The 23,722-nt window shown below is 37.9% G+C and overlaps 1 protein-coding gene across 3 annotated transcripts in view; it reads right to left on the bottom strand.

Moving 5' to 3' along the window:
• Scfd1 (sec1 family domain containing 1) overlaps nt 1-23,722 on the bottom strand; it is a 116,730-nt gene that overhangs the window by 22,831 nt on the left and 70,177 nt on the right. For all 3 annotated transcript variants that reach the window (XM_004661853.3, XM_045154612.1, XM_045154613.1), the window contains 4 exons: nt 16,453-16,523; nt 14,758-14,837; nt 12,254-12,316; nt 9,411-9,486 (listed from right to left, as the gene is read on the bottom strand). In XM_004661853.3, coding sequence (XP_004661910.2) covers nt 9,411-9,486; nt 12,254-12,316; nt 14,758-14,837; nt 16,453-16,523 — 290 coding nt within the window. The remainder of the gene's footprint in view (nt 1-9,410; nt 9,487-12,253; nt 12,317-14,757; nt 14,838-16,452; nt 16,524-23,722) is intronic.

The following is a 23,722-nucleotide window of genomic DNA, read 5'->3' as shown; positions in this document are numbered from 1 at the left end:
GGGGACTCATATTTGACTCTCTAGGTCCCATGTAAGCCAGATGCACAGTGACACATACACACAATGCTTCACATGTGCACAAGGGGGCACACATGTCTGGAGTACAATTGCGGTGGCTGGAGGCCCTGGTGCTCCAATTCTCTCTCTCTCTTTCTATGTTTCTCTCGCATAAAAAGGAAGGCCAGTCTGTTGGGCTTGCCTCAAAAAATATATAAATAAATAAATATTAACTTTAGGGCTGGACAGATGGCTTAGCAGTTAAGGCAACTGCCTGTGAAGGACTCATGTTCAACTTCTAGATCCCACATAAGCCAGACACATAAAGTGATGCATGGGTGCAAGGTTGCACATGCACATAAGGTGGTGCATACATCTGGAGCTCAATTGCAGTGGCTAGAGGCCCAAGGGTACCAATTCTCTCTCTCTCACTAAATAAAAAGATTAACTTTAGTCTACAGTTATGTTAGTAGATCATAAATTCGCTCCATTTTCCATTGCCCATTTGGTAGGGTATTGGTGTTAGAGCTACTAAACTCATGACTGTAAGTTATTAATAAGTAAAATCAAAGTGTTAATTGTGAAAAAAAAAAAAGAAACCTAGACCATAGATTTCTCTAAAGAACTAGTACTGAATAAATCTACAAAAAACGTTTTATCTAAAGGGAAATACTACAGGCATATAATCGCTCTAAGTAATAACAATAAAAGATGAAGGGCTGGAGAGATGGCTTAGCGGTTAAGTGCTTGCCTGTGAAGCCTAAGGACCCCGGTTCAAGGCTCGGTTCCCCAGGTCCCACATTAGCCAGATGCACAAGGGGGCGCACGCGTCTGGAGTTCGTTTGCAGAGGCTGGAAGCCCTGGTGCGCCCATTCTCTCTTTCTCCCTCTATCTGTCTTTCTCTCTGTGTCTGTTGCTCTCAAATAAATAAAATTAAAAAAAAATAAATAAAAGATGAAGTATGCTGTAATCTAATAGGAAGAAATAATAATTATAATATATATATAATAATAAAAATAAATAATAAAACACCTCTGGAGCTAGGGAACAACTATACATTATTTTATAGACTTCTAAAGTTGAAGATTTTACAGTCATTCTCTATTTATATTATACATTATTTTGTAACACTTTTCTCAAGGTGAAGTTTTAATAGTCATATTTCTATTTATAGTATACATTTTATTATACATTATACATTATTTTGTAAGACTTTTCTAAAGCTGAAGATTTTACAGTTGTTCATTTATATATAATTTTTGCTTAGCTCTTTGACCTGCACTACTACAGCTATACAACAGAGTAAAATGCAAAAAGCAGTTACACAATAAATTATGAATCTTATTTTTACTACACTTGTGAAAATAAATGGATCTTGGGCACTTGAACAATATTTCATTTAGCATCAAATGGGATTTTCCTGAAGGGTGCAATTAAATTCTACCTTGTGTTTTATTGCTGGGCTATATCTGAACATGATTTTGCTAATGAATATGTCATAAATTACAATTTTTTTTTTCTAGCAATACTGTTAAAAAAATTCACAAGCTGGGTGTGGTGGCACACACCTTTAATCCCAGCACTTGGGAGGCAGAGGTAGGAGGATCACTATGAGTTCAAGGCCACCTTGAGACTACATAGTGAATTCCAGATCACCCTGGACCAGAAGAGTGAAGCCCTAACTCGGGGAAAAAAAAAAAAAAAATTCAAGAAGTCAGAGACAATTGTTTCTTATAGTTTTGCCTGGCCTTTATAATCAAATAAAAAGAATCAATTACCACTGCTGCTCCATTCAATGTTTATAGACTGTCACAGATTAAAAGGAAACTTCAGGTGTAGTGAGTGACAAATATGTTCTCAAAGACTAAAATATTTAAGAAAACAACTGAAGAGGCAGGGAAGATTGCTCAGTGATTAAAGGTGGTTGCTTCAAAGTTTGCCAGCCTAGGTTCAATTCCCCAGCACCCATGTAAAGCTGGATGCAAAGTGGCAGAGGCATCTGTGATCCCAATGTGCCTATGGTTATGGAAGGAGGAGCCCAAGAATCTGAAGCTACGAGGCTACCTAGCGTGTGGTTCTTCTGCAGTCTGCCAGTTTGCTGGTAGCAGCAAGAGACCCTGACTCAAAGAGGATGGAGCATAGACACCTCAAAGTTGTTCTCTGACAGCACCATGAACGCCATGGCATATAACACACATACCAAAATCAATTTTTTAAAAAAGTAAACTGACATTTGCCACCAACTGACATTATACTTAGTGGCTCTTATTCTGAATGAAGGCTTGAGTTATTTAAAAATCAGCCAGGTGTGTTGACTCACACTAATATAACAATATGATTATATAATATAATAACAATTCAAGCAAATCTCAGGGCTGAGGCAGGAGGGCTACCATGAATTTGAGGTCAGCTTGGATTCAAAAGTGAGTTCCAGGCCAGTCTGGGCTATACTGTAAAGACTCTCAAAAATCCCAACAAAAAACCCAAATAAATTTCATATTGAGACTGATTTACATACAAGGTTAACCAACTTTTACTGACTGAAAACTGGAATGTAGCACCCTCAGACCACAGCAAACAGAAAACATCAGAACAAAGCCATCAGTTCTCTTTGCTCAGAAAATAAACTGTTAGTTCACTTGTCTTAAGATACACATTGAATTTCTGTATCTCAGTGTAAGAAGTGTAAATGAAATTTAGTCAAATGAAAATCCCATTGACTTATTTTAAAAGACCCAAGCATATTTTATTTCTTCTTAGATATTGTTTAGAAATAAAATAGGAAAAAATTTTATTGGTTGGCAATTAAATTTTTGCTAGCAGAAAGCCATCACAGATACAGACTTGAGAGGTAGGGTCCCAAACACAATGAAACCCTGACTTAAGGATCATTATTTCTTTTTAAAAAACTTATTTTATTTTACTTATATATGGGGGGAATGAATGAATGAATGAGTAAATATAGGTGTGCCAGGGCCTTCAGCCACTGCAAACAAACTCCAGACACATGTGCCACCTTCTGCATCTGACTTTTACATGAGTACTGGGGAGTAGAAACTGTTTTTGCAGGCAGGCACCTTAACCATTGAGCCATCTCTCCCTCACAGGATCATTATATCTAAACATCTTTATATTTTAAGTAAATGACATAGAAACTTACCCAGAGGAAAAAAAATATAATAGGAGATCTATTTTCTAACACCTTAACTTGTTTATGATGTTAGTTGTGTTTTATGACTTTAGTCATTGGAAAAGTTTAGTAACAATGTTAACTCTTCTGATGGTATAATTGTTTGAAAAGAAAGATGGAATAAAATATGCATAAAACTAAAACCAGACACTAACATATGTAACACAGTTGCATTACTAAGGCATGAAAAATTTCCCTTTGAGTTCTGTTAAGAGTTAGCCACTTGTTTGACCTGAACTATCAACTGCTCTGTGGTGACCATTTCAAATTCCTCTTTCACATCCTTGGGCTTAGGTCATACTCTGCTGCTGATGCTGGGAGCAGGGTTGGGACTAGGATTGCTGCTGTCCTGAGTATAACACTGGAGAGTGAAAGGTCCTATGTTGGACCTCCTTGAGGTTCAGATACTTATCCAGAAGGCTGTTTGATTTAGAAAAGAATAAAGATGGAATATGTGTAGACACTGGAAACAAAGAATAAGTACCAATGTTAGGGGAAGGTTGGTAAGATAAGTAGAGGGAGTAAGACAGACCATCTGTTTCCAAACTTTAAAAATTATAAACGCAATAGGTCTACAGACTGAATCTAACACTCATATTACAGATGAGGAAACCAAGAACATTTATATATTTTCCTCTCTGAATTATAGCATATTATTAGCAATAAAAATCAAGAAAACAGGATTACATGGACCCCCCAAAACAAATCTATCTATGCCTCTACTACTTAGTTTCACCAATTAACAAATGAAGGTAAATCTTACTTTATCTTAGTCCTCATCTATTTCCCAATGCTCTAAGGTGTTTAAAAGAAGTGTCTGATATGGAATCGTAATTACATCCAGTATATGTCTTCTTCAAGAAAAAAACCCATAACACTATCTGCCCTGGCTTTACTGAAGTATAATTGACAGAGTTTATATATTTTTATAGTGTATAATGTGATATTTTGATGTTTATATAAAACATGAAATAATTACTATATAACTCAATATTCAGTTTTAAAATTTCCTGTCACATAAAATTGGTTTTGATAGTTTTCTTTCTTTAAAAAAAAATATTTTTTCATGAGAGACACACAGTGAGAAACAGGCGGGGATGGGGGGAGAATGGACAGGTCAGGGCCTTTTAGCCACTCTGAATGAACTCCAGATGATGCATGTACCCCATTGTGGTGCATGTGTGACATTACATGCTTGAGTCACTGTGTGTCTGCATACGTGGGACCTGGAGATTTGAACAAGTGTTCTTAGGCTTTGCAGGCAAGCACCTTAACTGCTAAGCCATCTCTCCAGCCCAATTTCTTTTTTTTTTAAATTTAAATCATAATCTTTTTCCTGTTGTGGCTATTTTCAAGGTAGTGTTTCACTCTATCCCAGGTTGACCTGGAACTCATTCTATAGTTCCAGGCTGGCCTCAAACTCACAGCAATTCTCCTATCTCTGCTTCCTGAGTGCTGGGATTAAAGACATATGCCACCATGCCTAACTAAATCACAATCTTAAATAAAGATTATACATTGAAATTAGATACATCTTTCAAGTCTCTCCCCCCTCAATTTATGGATTTCCACAGTTTGCTATTTATTTGTTGCTAATTCATTTTTAAAAGATGAATTACTTTGGGTTGGGCATGACAGTGCACACCTTTAATCCCAGCATTTGGAAGGCAGAGACAGGAGGACTACTTTGAGTTCAAGGCTACCCTGAGGCTTCATAGTGAATTCCAGGTCAGCCTACACTAGAGTGAAACCCTACCTCAAAAGCAAGCAAGCAAACAAACAAGAAACGATGAACTACTTTGGTAAATGAGTCAAAGAAAATAAAACAGAAGATTTCTAAGTTATGTAACTGTATATGTCTTCTTCCATATTCTACAATATTCATCACCACATTCTTTTTCTTTTCAAATTTTTTTAGCATATTTATTTTATTTATGAAAGAGAGAGAGAGAGAGAGAGAGAGAGAGAGAGAGGGAGGGAGGGAGGGAGGGAGGGAGGGAGGGAGGGAGGGAGGGAGAATGGGCACACCAGGCCTCCAGTCACTGTAAAAAACAAACTCTAGACACGTGTCACCTTGTGCATCTGGCACAAGTAGGTCCTGGAGAATTGAACTTGGATCCTTTGGCTTTGCAGGCAAACGCCTTAACTGCTAAGCCATCTCTCTAGCCAAATCACTATATTCTTATACAATTATCCTCCCACAAATATATTTCAAATCTGTAAATATCATTCAACTGGTCTACATGACAAATGATACTTATGATGCTGAAAATGCATGCTACCTAGAAAACAAAGTATAAAAATACTATTAAGTGACTCAGAAACTATCCCATAATTTTTGTATAGTTTGCTTATAATTTACAAAAAAAAAATCCAAAACCATCTCAACAGATCCAAGTGGCATATACTTGCAATATTCCAAGTAGGAAAGCTTTTATTTTCTAAACTACCCCAGTTTCCCCACTGTAGGACCTCTGAGTTTTTATTTGAACCTTTAAAATGAGATCCTATGAGCTGAGATATATATTTCTAAAATAAGGGACTCTCTCTTGAAGAGAGATTTGATAATGCTATCAAGAACAATTTAGAAATGGCTACACTCTGCTTCTATTTAATTCTAGGAATCTATAATGTGGGTGAAAGTAACTAGAGATGAATACTCACCTACAAAAAAAAAACTATCATTTAAAGCTGCATTTTCTCTTTCTTTTAATACCATGGCTCTTCTGGCAGTGATGGCAGAAGTGTTATAGAGGGAGGAGCAGCACAGAGCAATTAAAAATTTACTTTTTAAAAATATTTTATTTTTATTTATTTGAAATAGAGAAATAGAGAGAGAGAAAGAGGCAGGTAGAGAGAAAATGGGTGCGTCAGGACTTCCAGTTGCTGCAAACTAACTCCATGTACATGTGGTGCTACCTCATGCATCTGGCTTACATGGGTTCTGGGGAGTTGAGCCTTGGTCCTTTGGCTTTGCAGGCAAGTGCCCTAGCTGCTAAGCCATCTCTCCAGCCCAAAACTTTACCTCTAAAGTGAGAAACTTATCAAGGCCAGGCACGGAATACCTTCAAATAAATTGGTGGTCAGGAAAGCCTCCGTGACCCCCAAAATAGTATAGGCCATTGCCATGGGTTGTAGCTACCCACCAGGACTGAAAGGTAAGACCTTATTGCTGAAGACTGTGCACCCACTGGGTGCAGGACACAGAGACATCAAGCTGGAACTGAGGTGGAAGCTTACTTCCTGCCACCAATTTTTCATAGTGCTAGAAGGTGCTCTGCAGGTTGCTGACAGAAAAAAAAAAAAAAACCATGAACAATACTACCCAATGAAGAACCTTACAATCTACAACACTAACCCATCAGGCAAGATATGCTTTCTGGTGCTATAGTAGCATGAAAGCAATAGGGATAACCAGCATCTCTATAATTGGATTTGAGGTCTATTACACAGGAGGAACTACATATATGCCTGGTACTGAAAACTAACTACTCGTGACTAGGGAGAATGTAGGCTTTAGGGAAGAAACTACTAGTACTGTATTCAATAGTATTGCTGTAATCAGGTGTGTTGCCAAACTGCCTCCTGTCTATCTTTATATTCATTGATCAGTTCTACCCTCAGCCCTGATCAGAAAACCTATTTATTTTTGTTTCTCTTTTAATTTAGCAGTTGGAGGTGGTCAATATAGAGAGTCATAACTATTCAAAGGCTGAAAACGACTGATGAGTATTTGGCTCTAAGCAGTGCTCAGGAAACATGAAAGACTAGACAGAGAAATGCAAGAGCTGGAGGATGGGAGGAGCACTGTGGAACCTGGTATCCACCTGTACATGACAAGGCCACTGCACTCCTGAACTCAGGGCAGATGTGGTCATCTGCACATGAAGGGGCCAGTCAGCACTCTGCTATAGCCATGGAAAACCATGGGAAGCTACTTCTTTCTCTAACAAGTTAATGGGAGTTAAAAGATTGCCAGGGAGAGGAAAAGTTTTTCTCTTCTATGGCATAGCCACTGGTAAGTGATGAAAGAAGACAGAGGACAATCAGACTGAGGGGGATGAAGGAGGATAATGTGGGGTTATATAAAAATGTCAGAAAAGGGCTGGAGAGATGGCTTAGTGGTTAAGCGCTTGCCTGTGAAGCCTAAGGACCCCGGTTCAAGGCTCGGTTCCCCAGGTCCCACGTTAGCCAGATGCACAAGGGGGCGCACGCGTCTGGAGTTCGTTTGCAGAGGCTGGAAGCCCTGGCGTGCCCATTCTCTCTCTCTCCCTCTATCTGTCTTTCTTCCTGTGTCTGTTGCTCTCAAATAAATAAATAAAAAACGAACAAAAAATATTAAAAAAAAAGTCAGAAAACAAGCCGGGCATGGTGGTGCACACCTTTAATTCCAGCACTTGGGAGGTAGAGGTAGGAGGATCATCATGAGTTTGAGGCCACCCTGAGACTACAGTGATTCCAGATCAGCCTGAGCTAGAGTAAAACCCTATCTTGAAAAAGAGAAAGAAAAAAAAGTCAGAAAACGAATAAAAAAAGTGAGAAACTACCTATGTCAAAGCAGTTATTGTATGAAATGTTAAGAAAAGCAATGTGATTTGAGATCACAAAGGATAATTCAGTTTTATATTTCATGAACTCAAATGTAAATTTTTATATTACTACAATAAAAGATTTACAGTAAAACAATTTAGCCTGAGACTACACAGTAAGTTCTAGGTCAGTCTGGGCCAGAGTGAGACCCTATCTCACCCCTCAAATAAAACAAATATAAACAATTTAGGTATGTCTTACAAATATCTTTAGAGGACTCAGGGTACTACTGTGTACTAGTGAAAAAAGTGACTTGAGTGTTAGGAAGTAGCTCCTTAGTAGCAAAGAGGCATGATGGGAGGGGCTGACAATTCCCTAAAGAAAACAATGAGGATAAAAAAAAAATATTCCCAAGTACTCAGGAAAGAAAGTCTAGAATTATCTGAAGGGAAAGTGTGGAAAGTCATCATCCTTTTAATTAAATAGAACAAATAAAGCCTTTCCATTATTTTTATTAACATTACATGGTATCAGGTGTGTTGCCAAACTGCCTCCTGTCTATCTTTATATTCACTGATCAGTTCTACACTGTGCTAACTGTGTAGTGGTATTAAAAAATACTATTTAACTACTGAAATAATGAATTTGAAGTTTCTTTGAAACTAGATATCTATTTAATGCAATCTGCCATGGAAAGTCCAAAGATGGAGAAAAGGCTTTCCACCCAAAGAATTTGCTAAATTGAAATAACTATATAAAGTAACTCAAGAAAACATATGGAAAATTTTTAAAAAAGCAGAGGAAAGTCAGAGAAGAAAACGATAATACTCTTTCAGAAAACAGTTAAGTACACAACATTCAGATCTGAATAACATCTCTACAACCCTTCCTTAAGTTGAATATTTATGTGCAAGAAAGTCAGATTTACCTTCAGATGCTCAAGTAATAATAAAATTAAAAATAAATACTAGAGCTGGGTATGGTGGCACATGCCTTTAATCCCAGCACTCAGGAGGCAGAGGTGGGAGAGAATATGAGAATATGAGAATATGAGGCCACCCTGAGACTACATCGTGAATTCCAGGTCAGCCTGAGAGCTGCAGTGAGAACCTGCCTCCAAAAACAACAAAACAAAACAAAAGGGTTTGGACAGTTTGATATATACTGCATGTTTGTAAAATGCCACAATGAAAGATAAAAAGCAACTGCTTTTTGGGAAGAAACCAAACTAACAATGAATCTAAAGCAGAATATCTATATATACATCAGAACAGGAAAAACCGTAGAAACACAAAAATTACATCCCCAGTGTTATATATGTAAAGCTAAAGTCTAAAAGTCTAATTTACACAGGACTCTAGACTATGTATCAGTCTAGAGTGTCAGTTATTATCTTCAGTAATGTTAAAATAAATGACAGTGTACAGTGCTTCAATATCCTGAAGAGGTTAAGCTCACTTTTTTCAACTAATACTTTCACAAACCTGACAGTAAAGAAAAATCAAAACATCAGTAAAAATCCAAATGAACAAGTTGTTAAAAAAAAGTACACAGTTACAGACTTCTGAACTACATACACACATAAATACTCTCATATTCTTACATGTACCAATAAAGAAGTATGCTTGTTACTCTACCTATCATCACTTATGTTGACAAGTTAGCAGTATGTTTTCTAACAAGTGCCACTTACTTGCTGTTTCAATACCAGGTTCTTCACTCCTTCCATCACAAACTGTGATCCTGTGTTCATGACTCGTGACAAGAGACTGGGCAGGGGAAAAGTACAGGAAAACTACAGTAAGTGAAAATTGCTTCTCTTGTCTGTTACAGATTAAGTATTTGCCTGATTCCATACCACACACAGACATTCACTATTCCTACCACCTTTGCTTTCACTGAACAGAAGGGCCATGAGAATTTCTGCTTCCTTAGATATCACTGCTATCTAACAATAGAATAGTGATAAGACACTTATTAAAATTATGAAAAGAAAAAAATTATGAAAAGAGCTGGGCATGGTGGAACAGGCCTTTAATCTCAGCACTTGGGAGGCTGAGGTAGAAGGATCTTTGTGAGTTTGAGGCCACCTTGAGAAAAAAGAGCCAGGTGTGGTGGCGCACGCCTTTAATCTCAGCATTTGTGAGGCACAGGTAGGAGGATCGCCATGAGTTCGAGGCCCACCTGACACTACAGTGAATTCCAGGTCAGTCTGGACTAGAGCAAGACCCTACCTCGAAAAACCAAAAAAAAAAAAAAAAAAAAAAAAAAAGTACCTTCAATAGGACATCTTTTTTTCATGTATATGTGTGTGTATGTGTATATAAGTGTTCATGTGTGTTTTGTGCATTCGTTCATATGTGTGGAGACTAGAAGACAATGTCAGGTATTTTCATCATTTGCTCTCCACCTTAATTCTTTGAGACAGGGTCTCTTATTGTACCTAGAGCTCACAGATTGGGCTAGATTAGCTAGTCAGTAAATCCTAGGGATCGCCTGGCCTCTGTCTCTCCAGTGCTGTGATTATAGGAGCAAGCTACCAAGCCTGGCATTTTACATAGATGTGGGGAATTGGAACTCAGGTGTTCATAATTGCATGGTGAGAACTTAATCCACTCAGCCATTTCCTCAGACCCTAAATATAAACACCTTAATTGCTTAGTGTTAGGTGTAGTTTTTGACCAATTCTAATTTAAGAATCCTTTACCTTTCTGGTTGCTTTAATGCACAAATAATAAAATTAGACAGTGATTCAGAGACTGCTTTAGGAGTCCAATCCTGAAAATACACCTGCCTGTAAATATTCTAAGTAGGTTAAATGTGACTGTGTTCTTTGTATCATAGCAGCTGGCTCCACTTTGGCATTGTGTCCCTCTGTATACAGAACATCTATCACATAAAAACATGAACTATAGGCAGGAGAGATGTCTCAGTGGTTAACACTTCCTATGCAAGCATCAGGGCTAGAGAAACCATTCAAATTCAATCCCTAGGATCTACATGAACAGCTAGTCATGGCCACACATGTCTGTAAGCTTAGTTCCGTGGGGAGCAGAGACCAAAGAATTGGCAGAGAAGACTGTCTCAAGTAAGAATGGGTGAAAGAGTAGTAAAGGGGGATGCTGAAGGTTCCCCTCTGGCCACCACAGGTGAGTGCATAGGACACAGGGTGCTACATGGGCAAATATACACACAGACATGCAAAAGCAATGTGAACCATAATAAACAGGGAATTTTGTCAAAACTCTGAAGATGCTTATTTTTTGAACTTTTAGCAAACACAATAAGAACAATGACTGGCCACACTGGGTCTATATATATGGTTCAATCAGTCTCATACATAGGATCATGTGGCAGAGAATCATAATTCTATGTTATCAATATTAGAAGATGAGAGCAGCCTTCAAATCATGCAGATTTTCTGCAGTAAATCCTCTACTCCTAAGTTCTACCCTAGTCAAGATTTCTTTTTGAATGTATTTTCTAGTTATCCTTAACTTAAAATCTGCAAGAAATCTAAAAGGTTTTAAGCACTCAACAAACCAAGATTTAAAGACAGGAAACTGGGCTATCTTATTTTATCAAACACGTGGGAACACTTTTCTAAGAGCATTTTTTGTACTTCATACTTACTTCCCTTAAACTGAAGATAAGAACAGAATGGAAATCCATTAACAACAACAGAAAGTAACTTCGGTGGCATGCATGGTTCTCAAGCTATTCCTTGCATTAGACAACTCTGAAAGGTGTAGGGCTGGGGTATAAGTAAGGCCAGTGGGATCACTGTGCCCAGCACCTGTAAGGTCCTGCTTTAGACCAAGTGCTTTTGTTTTTGAAAATTGTTTCAGTGAAGCCTGTAGCTCACTGTGGGGCTAGGGTAAACTTTTCTTCTGGGCTTCATACTTTTATTCTAGCTCTGAAAAGTAAACCAGGAATTTGAAATTCGTAGTATATAGAAAACAGAATTGCCTTGTTCAGGAAATCTGAAAAATCATACAAATTCTCATTTTAATAAAAAGTCACCCCAGCCTTGGGGACTTTCTGGTTCTCATTGGGTCTTGTGCCTGCATATGCAGTATAGCTAGGTACTGTACTTGAGTGCCTCGTCCCAGAAATCTATATTATAGCTATCGCCACTAATACAAAGATAGTATTAACAATGTTTTTTTTTTCTTTTCCTGAAAATGGAAAAATATTATGTTTTTTTTTTGTTTGTTTGTTTTTTTCGAGGTAGGGTCTCACTCTGGTCCAGGCTGACCTGGAATTAACTCTGTCATCTCAGGGTGGCCTTGAACTCATGGCAATCCTCCTACCTCTGCCTCCGGAGTGCTGTGACCTGGAATTAACTCTGTCATCTCAGGGTGGCCTTGAACTCATGGCAATCCTCCTACCTCTGCCTCCGGAGTGCTGGGATTAAAGGCGTGCGCCACCACGCCCGGCTTGAAAATATTATGTTTTAAGAGTAAGCATGAAACCAGTGGCTTGTAGCATCCAAGGAGGCCAGGAGCATGCTGACTTTTATCCTGTATCACTTACCCCATTGGCTTAGTGGTGGTGCTGCCATAACTGGCAGGAGCAGAGGCCATCTTGGCAAAAGCCCTATAAAATAAGAAGTTATTTTTGGAAAAGATTCAACTAATATAATTATACTATAGTTAATAACAAAATATTGAGATTCATTGAGTCTTTAAAACACACAAATACAGGCTTTGGAATACACCTCAGTGGTAGAACACTTGCCTAGCATGTGGAAGGCCAGAGTTCCATCTCTAGCACTGCTAAGACACCCCCCCACTCCAAATTACACCCAAACTCCAGGATTTTTCTTTTCGTCCTCTATTTGGTCAACAACAAGAACTAGGTAGAGATCCACTGACTTAGGAGGACTATCATGTAATACCTAACTTAGCTTTCTGACACAGGTTGAGACATTATGCCCAGAGACATTCCCTCCCCCTGCAAAAAAATAACTGACTGCTGCTCCCACAATGCATAAAACACAACCTGGAAGTATGGGTTCTAACATTAACTTGTAGTCTTGGGACAGCCTAAACAGTAAGATAGATTTATAAGGGGTTATTATATAGCCCAGGTTGGCCATGAGCTTGAGATCTTCCTGCCTCAGCTTCCTCAGTGTTGGGACTGCAGGTATATAATACAATGCCCAGGACAAGTATGTTTTTAGCTTCTTTATACCTTTCTGAGTTCTTAAAATTATCTTTATTAAGTTGGTATAGTTCTTATCATTGGAAAGAAAAATGTTAAAAATTAGATTTTATGTTATAATATATACTAAGTGCATGAAAATGCATAATACTGTTTTTGCTATAACTCCAAAACTGATTAATAAATTCTACAATAGGACATAAGAACAATGATATATTGCCACACAGCCAAATGTGCAAATACTATAAACACTGGAAAATATTTTTCAATTTTTCTTTTAAAATAAAGTTTGTTGGGTGATTTTTCATATTTATAAAAACACAGTTAAATAGGAGGATATTTAAAAAAACAAAAACAAAAGTATAAAAAATAAAAAGTGCTCTAAGCTGGGTATGGTGGCTCACACCTAAAATCCCAGCCCTTGAAAGACTGTTAGGTGGATTGTGCTATGAGTTTAAAGCTAGCCTGGGCTACAGAGTCGATTACAGGTCAGCTTCAAACAAAACAAAAGAAAGTACTCTAGAAGGGCTGGGGAGATGGCTCAGTGGGAGAAGTGTTTTCTAGGCAAGCACAAGAACCTGGTTTCAGAGGATTTGTAGGGCTTACTAGCTAGTCCAGTTGGTGATCTTTGGGTTTAGTGGGGAAAAAAAAAAAAAAAAGACCCTGTCTCAAAAACACCTGATGTTGACTTCTGGCCTTCACATGCATTGCACACACATGCATGCACTTATGCACCCATTCTATACTCCACATTCAAACCATATAGCATGCATACACAAAGAGCACTGCAATTTACCACTCAGATAATCACTGCTATTTGTTTTATTTCCCTTGCTCTACATACCTTTTGACACAATAGGGAACAAAGTGCACAATTAATCCTTCAAATTGACTAAAAATATTTCAAAGGAAATGTAGAAAATTTGGAAAAGAAAAGCAGTTAAAAGGAAAAAAAATCTGTTGTGAGATTTCATTCAGGTGTATGTCTTTTAGCTATGCAATTAAATGCATATATGTGTATATCCACAGACACAGAGATGGCTCATACTGTAAAAACTGCCACTGGAATTTTGTCATAAATGTTACCCACCCAGAGGTTTTCCCTGGTCTCCTAAGAAAATTTCATTATCAGTTAAGATTCTGTCATTCACTGTGGTATAACATCATTCATTAATCTGTTGAATAATTATTCCCTTTATATAAATGTAAACTGTACAACAATGGGGTTCCTGCCCATCAAGCTCCCTACTAGAAACAGAATCACACTCTGGCATTCGTGGGGGCTTGGTTCCAGGATGCTAAAGGATACAAAATATCTATGAATACTGTCTCATATAAAATGTATAGCACTTGTGTATAACCTCTGCACATTCTCATATTCACTTTAAATTACCTCTGGAGTAATACAATATAAAGGAAATGCACATAATTATTACATTTTTTAGGTTATAACATCAAGCAAATTATAAAAGTTTATAAAATGCACCAACTAATCTCCTACTTCCTTGGTGCAAGTGTTTTCTAAATCCTGTACTGCTCTAGTTACTAGTGAAACTAAAATTTTTTTCTAATGCTTTTGAAATATTTGCTACAAAAGATTTCAGTTGCTGACTTTTCAACTTATCAGTAGAGAAAATACAAAGCTTTTCTAGGGGAAAAAAGGCATTGATATTGGATGTAGCTTGAAGTTGTGCAAAGGGTAGGGTAGATAAGGAAATATTTATGTCACTGGATATAAAAACATACTATGATATATTGTTTAATCTTATTATTAATACTTTCATTTCTTGTAAACAAGACTTCAGTTTTGACCTTATCTTAAGTAACAGACCTTACTTTAAGTAACTGGAATTACAGAAGAAATTAACACTTACTTCCATTGTTTGATATAGTGTAAAGGATTAAGGTTACACCCTGCATCTGATAAAGCTTTTTTATATTGCTCCAAATCAGCCTGAAATAAGAAAAGACGTATATAATAATGATACTTTAAGGAACTTGTGCATGACATCATTTAGGAATAGCACAGGCATAAGTCTAATTCTAGCTACCCAAATAGAATGACTTGCATCTTAATGACTTATTTGAGTATTTGAAACAAAAAGTCACAAATAGTGAAAAGTACTTACAGGTACCCCACATACCTATAAAACATAGTATTTTGTCATCCTTCAGTAAGACCAACAGTTGGTTTTCCCTCTGTAGTCTTTATTTGGGACAAGCCCCAAGCAGATGAGCCAGGTATCCCAAATATTTCCCAACTAGAAATCTCTGGGCAGTGCCATGGGCTGAGAAGCACAGTGGATTCATGTTTCTCTTTTCATTTTCACACTAGGAGTCCAGATTCATTTATCCAACAACAGCTGTTCTGCATTCTTAGCTTGTTATTTTCTCTCTTCCTTACTCCTGAAGAATGAGTTGAATTTGACTTAAGGGAGCCTAGCTCTATAGAGACTCCACTATGAAAATGTTACAAGGGGCTTGCGAGATGGCTCGCAGTAAAAGATGCTTGTTTGCAAGACTGCTCAACTCCTCTCCAGCACTTGTGTAAACCTGGATACAGAGTGACATATGCATCTGTGATCTCAACACACCTAAGGCAGTGGGAGGTGGAACCAGAAGAATATAGATGTTTCTAGACCAGCTGGGAACCAGAGAGACCCTGTCTCAAAAGAACGTGGAAGGAAGGAGAAGACAGACCCTTCAGGGTTGTCCTCTGACCTCCACTTGTTCTTGGTGGCGCTCTCACACCTGTGTACACACACACACACTTACAAAGGAAAACTTCTGAGTTCACCACCAACCAGAAATTTTTACCACTTGGTAGTTTAGGACTATTAATTTGATCTTAATAGTCATAATATGCTTCAAGACTCTGTTTTGTTTTGTATTTTTTTTATTTTTAAAATTTTTATTAACATTTTCCATGATTATAAAAAAATATCCCATGGTAATTCCCTCCCTCCCTCCCTCCCGACACTTTCCCCTTTGAAACTCCATTCTCCATCATATTACCTCCCCATGTCAATCATTTGCTTCAAGACTCTTAATGAACACTAAAGTTAAGGAAAAAATCCTTACCTAAAATAATATGGTCCAATTAAGAAATATTAAGTTTTTAAACATAAGTAGGTCATTACACAGTAAACTTTCACAGATGAGAAAGCTATTTGTAGAAAGAAAAAAAAAACAGACTTTCTTCTGAATTAAAAGCCAAGAGACATAGGTATTCATACATTAAAGTAAAATGGCTTAATATTGGGTTTAGTTTGCTGTTTTAACAGGCTGCAGATTTCTGTTCACAGAAGCCTTGCAATTCACCAAACAACAAACTGGTACAGCAATGACTTCCGATGTCTGCCAGAGGCTCCCCTGCTGCTGCTCCTCTAGTGACACCGCACTGGGTTGCTGTAAGAGTCAATTTTCTCTATCCTAAGAAGTCTGACCCAAAACCACCACTTCCCTCTACAGAATAGCCATTACAGCATATTTTTACTTCTATTTTTGAAAACTGGTAACTCTGCAAATAAGCATTCCCCTTTTTTTCATTAACACTACAAAAGACATACCTCAGAAGGTGCTTGCTGTGTGCTTATATAATAGATAAGAAACAGCCTCATTTTGTCTTCTGGAGTTCCTGCTGCATAGGGGAAAATTAAAAACAAAACAAAACAAAACACCTTTCATAATTGTTATTATGTATTATAATCAAATTCAAAGCATAAGCCTGACAAAACAAAATACTGTTCCTGGTTCAAATGAGTTGAGGTAATCAGTGCTAAAATTATGACCATGTAAAATACAGATAGGAAAAAAGATTAAATATAGGACTGGAGGGCTATAAACTAGCTTCCAAACTTCTATAAGGTTGAGATTTACCTTTAAATTGACCTTTAAACTAAGGATATAGGCAGGTGAGCATATAATTCTTTGAGAAGACAAGTTGTTGGTAACAATTAGGTAAAAACAATACTTTTATATTAAAACACTTACATTATGGAATAGAGCATATTTACCTCAAGTCCTAACACAAAACTAAGATTGCTTATTGCAGTAGGTATCTTTTAAGCCAGTACTCAATGTCTCAGAGACACACTCATCCTCATTCCACAGCACACATTTGGTGGAAGACACAAAGCACTAGTCTGAACATGAGCATGTCCCAACCTTGCTCCACAGTGGGTCCTGAAATGTAAAGACTCAGAATATGTTTCACCACAGAAGAAGAGCTAGGAGATAGGCGTGGTGGCCCATGTCTGTAATCCCAATACTTGGAAGACAGAGACAGGAGGGCTGCAAAATCAAGGCCAGCCTGAGCTACATAGTTGGTCGTAGACCAGAATGGGTTATACAGTGAAATTTTGTCTCAAAACCCAAAATCCAAACCAAAAACCCACTACCACAACAAAACAATAAGAAAAATGACTATTTTTTCAAAACATAGTAACTAATGAACCATTAATTTTCATATGATTTGTAATCTACACATTCCTTCTCAAATTTCATATTCCTTGAATATGAAAGATAAAAACAAAAGGTCAGTGGCATGTTTTCCTAAGTTCTCATGTTTACAACTAAGTATTCTACCCAGGACATTGTGAATATCAGGTCCAAATCCTAGAATCCTGCTGCTGTTTTAGCAGGTAGTTGGTTTGGCCGGGGAGAGGCTAATGTGTTCCCATCACTAGTGGTGAAAAGTTGGAAAATGGTGTTTCAAGCAAATGGATCTAGAAAGCAAGTAGGGGTTGCTATCCTAATATCGGAGAAGGTAGACTTCAGTCCAATATTAGTTAGGAAAGATAAGGAAGGTCACTTTATATTGATTAAAGACACACTCCAACAGGAGGACATTACAATCCTAAACATATATGCACCTAACATGGGGGTTCCCAATTTCATCAAACAAACACTATTAGAACTAAGGTCAGAGATAACACCAAACACAGTTGCAGTGGATGGTTTGAACACCCCACTCTCATCAATTGACAGGTCATCCCAGCAAAAAATAAACAGAAAGGCAGCTGGATTAAATGAGGTCATAGAAGAAATGGACCTAACAGATACATACAGGACATTTTACCCAAATGCTGCAGAATATACATTCTTTTCAGCAGCACATGTAATATTCTCTAAAATAGACCATATATTAGGACACAAAGCAAATCTTAACAAATAGAGGAAAACTGAAATCTGACCACAATGGAATCAAACTACAAATCAATTGCAAGAAAAACTATAGAGCACACACAAAATTGTGGAAACTAAACAATACACTACTTAATGATGAATGGGTTAATGAAGAAATCAAGAAGGAAATCAAGTTCATAGAGTCAAAAGACAATGAGAACACAACATACCAAAACCTTAGGGACATAAAGAAGGCAGTCCAAAGAGGGAAATTTATAGCTTTAAGTGCCTATGTGAAAGGTTGTAAGTAAATGACCTAATGCTTCACGGCAAAGCCTTGGAAAAAGAAGGCAGGAAACTGAAAATCAGTAGATGGGAAGAAATAATAAAGATTAGGGCAGATATTAATGAAATAGAACCCCCCTCCACAAAAAAATCCAAAGAATCAATGAAACAAAGAGTTAGTTCTTTGAAAGGATAAACAAGATTGATAAACCCTTAGCAAAACTGACCAAAAGAGAGAAAAGACACAAATTAATAATATTAGAGATGAAAAAGGCAACATCACAACAGATACCAGAGAAATTCAAAACAACATAGGGAAATACTATAAAAGCATATACTTCACAAAGTATGAACATCTGAAAGAAATGGATGATTCCCTTGATTTATATGACCTACCTACATTAAATCAAGATGAGATTAGTCACTTAAATAGACCTATAACAAGTATAGAGATCCAAGCAGTTATCAAAAATCTCCCAACTTAAAAAAGCCCAGGTCCAGATGGATTCACTGGTGAATTTTACCAGTCTGCAGAGGAGAACTAATGCCATTGCTTCTCAAGCTTTTCCAGGAAATAGAAAAAGAAGGAATCCTACCAAACTCATTCTACCAAGCCAGCATCACCATGATACAAAAAACAGGCAAAGATAGACCAAAAAAAGAAAATTACAGACCAATCTCCCTCATGAACATAGATGCAAACATTCTCAACAAAATATTGGCAAACAGAATACAAGAATATATGAGAAAGATCATTTACCCTGACCAAGTAGGCTTTATCCCAGAGATGCAGGGATGGTTCAATATACACACATTGATAAATGTAATACATTATATAAATGGACTGAAGGACAAAAATCACATGATCATCTATCTCATTAGATAAATAGAAAGCGTATGACAAAATCCAACATCCCTTCATGATGAAAGTCCTACAGAGACTGGAAATAGAAGGAACATATCTCAATATAATAAAGGCTATTTATGACAAGCCTGCAGCCAATATATTACTAAATGGGGAAAAACTGGAAGCTTTTCCACTAAAATCAGGAACAAGACAAGGGTGTCCACTGTCCGCACTTTTATTTAATATGGTACTGGAAATCTTAGCCATAGCAATCAGGCAAGAGAAGGACATAAAAGGAATACAAATTGGAAAGGAAGAGATCAAGTTATCATTATTTGCAGATGACATGATTCTATACATAAAGGACCCTAAAGATTCTACCAGCAAACTGTTAGAGCTGATAAATACCTATAGCCATATAGCAGGATGCAAAATAAACACACAGAAATGAGTAGCCTTCCTATATGCTAACAACAAAGACACAGAGGATGAAATCAGAGAATCACTCCCATTCACAATTGTGGGCGCGCGCGTACACACACACACACACACACACACACACACACACACACACGTATATATAAAGTACCTTGGAATAAACCTAACCAAGGAAGTGAAGGATCTCTACAATGAAAACTTTAAAACACTCAAGAGAGAAACTGCAGAAGACACTAGGAAATGGAAAAACATCCCTTGCTCTTGGATTGGAAGAATCAATATTGTGAAAATGGCAATCCTACCAAAAGCATTTCATTGAACCCCCATCAAAATTCCAATGGCATTCTTCATGGAAATAGAAAAAACAATCCAAAAATTCATTTGGAATCACAAAACATCTTGAGTATCTAAAACAATACTGAGCAACAAAAATCAGGCTGGTGGTATCACCATACCTGAATTTAACCTATACTACAGAGCCATAGTAACAAAAACAGCATGGTACTGGCACAAAAGCAGACATGTAGATCAATGGAACAGAATAGAGGACCTAGATGTAAGGCCAAGTAGCTATAGCCACCTGATATTTGATAAAAATGCCAAAAATAATCATTGGAGAAAAGACAGCCTCTTCAGTGAATGGTGCTGGGAAACCTGGATATGTATCTGTAGAAGGATGAACATGGATTCTTCTCTGTCACCATGCACAAGAATTAAGTCCAAATGGATTAAAGACCTTAACATCACACCCCAAACTTTGAAACTGCTAGAGGAAAAAGCAGGGGAAACCTTCCAACATATTGGTATTGGCAAAGACTTTCTGAATATAACCCCAATTGCTCAGGCAATAAAACCACAGATTAACCACTGGGACCTCATGGAATTATAAAGATTTTGTACGGCAAAGGACACTGTGAATAAAGCAGAGGCAACCTACAGAATGGGAAAAAATCTTTGCCAGTTATACATCTGATAGAGGAGTAGTATCTAGGATATACAAAGAACTCAAAAAATTAAATAATAAGAGATCAAGCAAGCAATTAAACAATTAAAAAATGGGCTATGGAACTAAATAGAGAGTTCTCAAAAGAAGAAATATGGATGACATATAAGCATCTACAAAATGTTCTACCTCTCTCATCATCAGGGAAATGCAGATTAAAACTACTTTGAGATTCCATCTCACTCCTGTCAGATTGGCTACCATCATGAAAACAAATGACCATAAATGCTGGTGAGGATGTGGGAAAAGAGGAACCCTTCTACACTGTTGGTGGGAATGCAGTCTGGTCCAGCGATTGTGGAAATCATTGTGGAGGTCCTTAAGAGAGCTAAAAATAGATCTACCATATGACCCAGCTATAGCACTCCTAGGCACATATCCTAAGGGCTCATCTCATTACCTTAGAGATACTTGCTCAACCATGTTTACTGACGCTCAATTCACAATAGCTGGTACATGAAACCAGCCTAGATGTCCCTCAACTGATAAGTGGATAATGAAGATATGGCACATTTATACAATGGAGCTCTACTCAGAGGTAAAGAAAAATGAAGTTATTAAATTTTCAGGTAAATGGATGGATCTGGAAAGTATTATGAGGTAATCCAGGCCCAGAAAGCCAGGCATTGCATGTTTTCTCTCATATGTGGATCCTAGCTACAGATGATTGGACTTCTGTGTGAGTAGGCAGAAAACTCAGTAGTAAAGGCCAGTAAACTAGGAAGGAGATATACAGGGAAGAGAAAGAAAGGGAGGGGGGTACTTAGTAGGATAGTATTATATACATGTATGTAGAAAAATAGATTACTGGGGGTCAAAAGGCCCAAAGTGAGGTTAGGAGAAGAGATTGAATAAAGGAAAGGTAGAGGGAGGGTTAATAAAATCCAAGAGGATATAAGTAAATCATATGGAAACCTACTTTTTTGGACAATGGAACACTTAGGAGCCATAGATTATTGCTGGAAAATTTTCAGTGCCAGGGATGGGATACCTTCCAGGGAGGTCCCTGATGCCCCCAAAACATTATAGGCCATTGCCAAGGCACTTGGTTGCTGACCAGGAATAGATGGTAAGACCCTATTGCTGAAGACTCCACATTCTTGGGCTGCAAGGCCACTGAGATAACCTGCTGGAACTGAGCTGATAACCTCCTCCATCTAGACCAGCTGATAGAAAGCTGGAAGAAGCCATTCTGCATGCAGTTCAATGGGAGAAAGAGAAATCATCAGTGAAGAAACTCAACAGTGGTTACTGCAAGCCTTGTATTTGGTCAGCCAGGCTAAATGAGCCAACAGGTGCAATAGTGGCACATCTGTCATGGTGGAAACCAACTGCCCTCTAATTGGACTGGAGGCCCACTCCATGGGAGGGAATATATCTCTGATACTGAAAGCTTAAAACAGGGGTAGTCATGAGCCCTAGGGGTGTAACGTCTGCTGCTGTCTGGCTAAATGCATATACTATGCTTATCAAACTGCCCAGTAAGCATTTTTCTTAATGTTCATACCCTTATATTAATGCTACTCTCACTTTTGGTAGAGAATCTCTCTTTTCAGATGTCAGTGACCTTCGGATAATTCAGAAGGCATCATGGTGCTGGAAAGAAGTGACAGGAGTGCTCAGTACTGCAATATCTCTATCACACCTTCCAAGGCTCAGGGTCTATTCCAGAAGAGGTGATGGAAAGAATGTAAGAGCCAAAGGATGGGTAGGACTCCTTATAACGTGCTCCCCCCAGACACAAAATGGCCTGGATATCCATGACCTCACAGTGCCTGATACTACCTACACAAGACCATCATAATAGGAGGAAAAGATCATGATATCAAAATAAAAGAGAGACTGATTGGGATGGGGAGGGGATATAATGGAGAATGGAGTTTCAAATGGGAATGGGGGGGAGGAAGGATATTACCATGGAATATTTTTTATAATCATGGAAGTTGTTAGTAAAAAAAAATCTGAAAAGAAAAAAAAAAAGAAAGGAAGGGGAAAGTAAAAAGAAAGACTTATTTTATTGTTTGAGTGTTAAATGTCCCCCACAGTCTGATGCGTTTGTAATTGTGCTTCATATTCAATCCAAAGTTAGTAAAGCTTTTGGGAGGTAAAGTCCTGCTAGAGGAGGTGTGCTGCTGCTGGTGACCTACCAGCCCCACTGTTTGCTTGCACCAAGCTTACTCTTTTTTTTTTTTTTTTGGTTTTTCGAGGTAGGGTCTCACTCTGGTCCAGGCTGACCTGGAATTAACTGTCATCTCAGGGTGGCCTTGAACTCATGGCAATCCTCCTACCTCTGCCTCCCGAGTGCTGGGATTAAAGGCGTGCGCCACCACACCCGGCTTCAAGCTTACTCTTGCTGCTACCTTCCAGCTGATATGACAGGATGTGATGCCCTGCTGTCTGTTTTTGCCATGATAAAACTTCCCTTTGAAACTATAAACTGGAATAAATCCATTATTTCCATAAACTGCTTCTAGCTGGGTATTTTGTCCCAGCAACAAGAAGGTAAATGCTAGAGAAAAACTTGTACTGAGAAGTGGGCTGCTGTTGTAATGAACCTGATTTTTAGTCTTTTGGAACTAATTTGAGGGAGAAATATGGAAGAATTTAGAACTCTGGATTAGAGAAGCAAAGCTTAATGGGCTATTCTAGTGAGAGTTTGAAAGACCACAATGTAAAGAAAACTGGAGTGTGAAGGCTCAGCTTATTAGGTTTCTGAGGGAAAAAAAAAGACTTTGTCAGGACTGGACTAGAAGCTGATTTTATGATATTCTGGCTTCCTTCTGCCTGTGTCTCACAAATTTGAGCAAGCTGAATTCAAAAATAAGAGCACTGTATTTGACAGAGGAAAAAACAAAGCAGAAGGATCTGTGGACTAGTTTTAGGCTGCTTTAGGTGCAATTGTTTTGAGAGATTGCCACCATAAGGATGGGCCAGCTGCTCTGTATGGGTCAGTCAGAGGAATGCTAATTCTTTTGAGAGGAGGGGCATGAAGGCAGAATGCTAAAGGAATTTCTTGCTCTTCAAAGTAGGTCTTTATCCTCCCCATATTATCAAATTTGGCAGACCATCTGTTACTGGTTTTGGAAGAATTAAGAAACTGGAAAGAAGGTCATGAAATGCACACAGTTCTGGAAAGGGT

This window comes from Jaculus jaculus, chromosome 7, assembly GCF_020740685.1.
Source record: "Jaculus jaculus isolate mJacJac1 chromosome 7, mJacJac1.mat.Y.cur, whole genome shotgun sequence".
NCBI classification, from domain to species: domain Eukaryota; kingdom Metazoa; phylum Chordata; class Mammalia; order Rodentia; family Dipodidae; genus Jaculus; species Jaculus jaculus.
The sequence above is the reverse complement of the archived record's forward strand: the minus strand, read 5'-3'. Positions and strand labels throughout refer to the sequence as shown.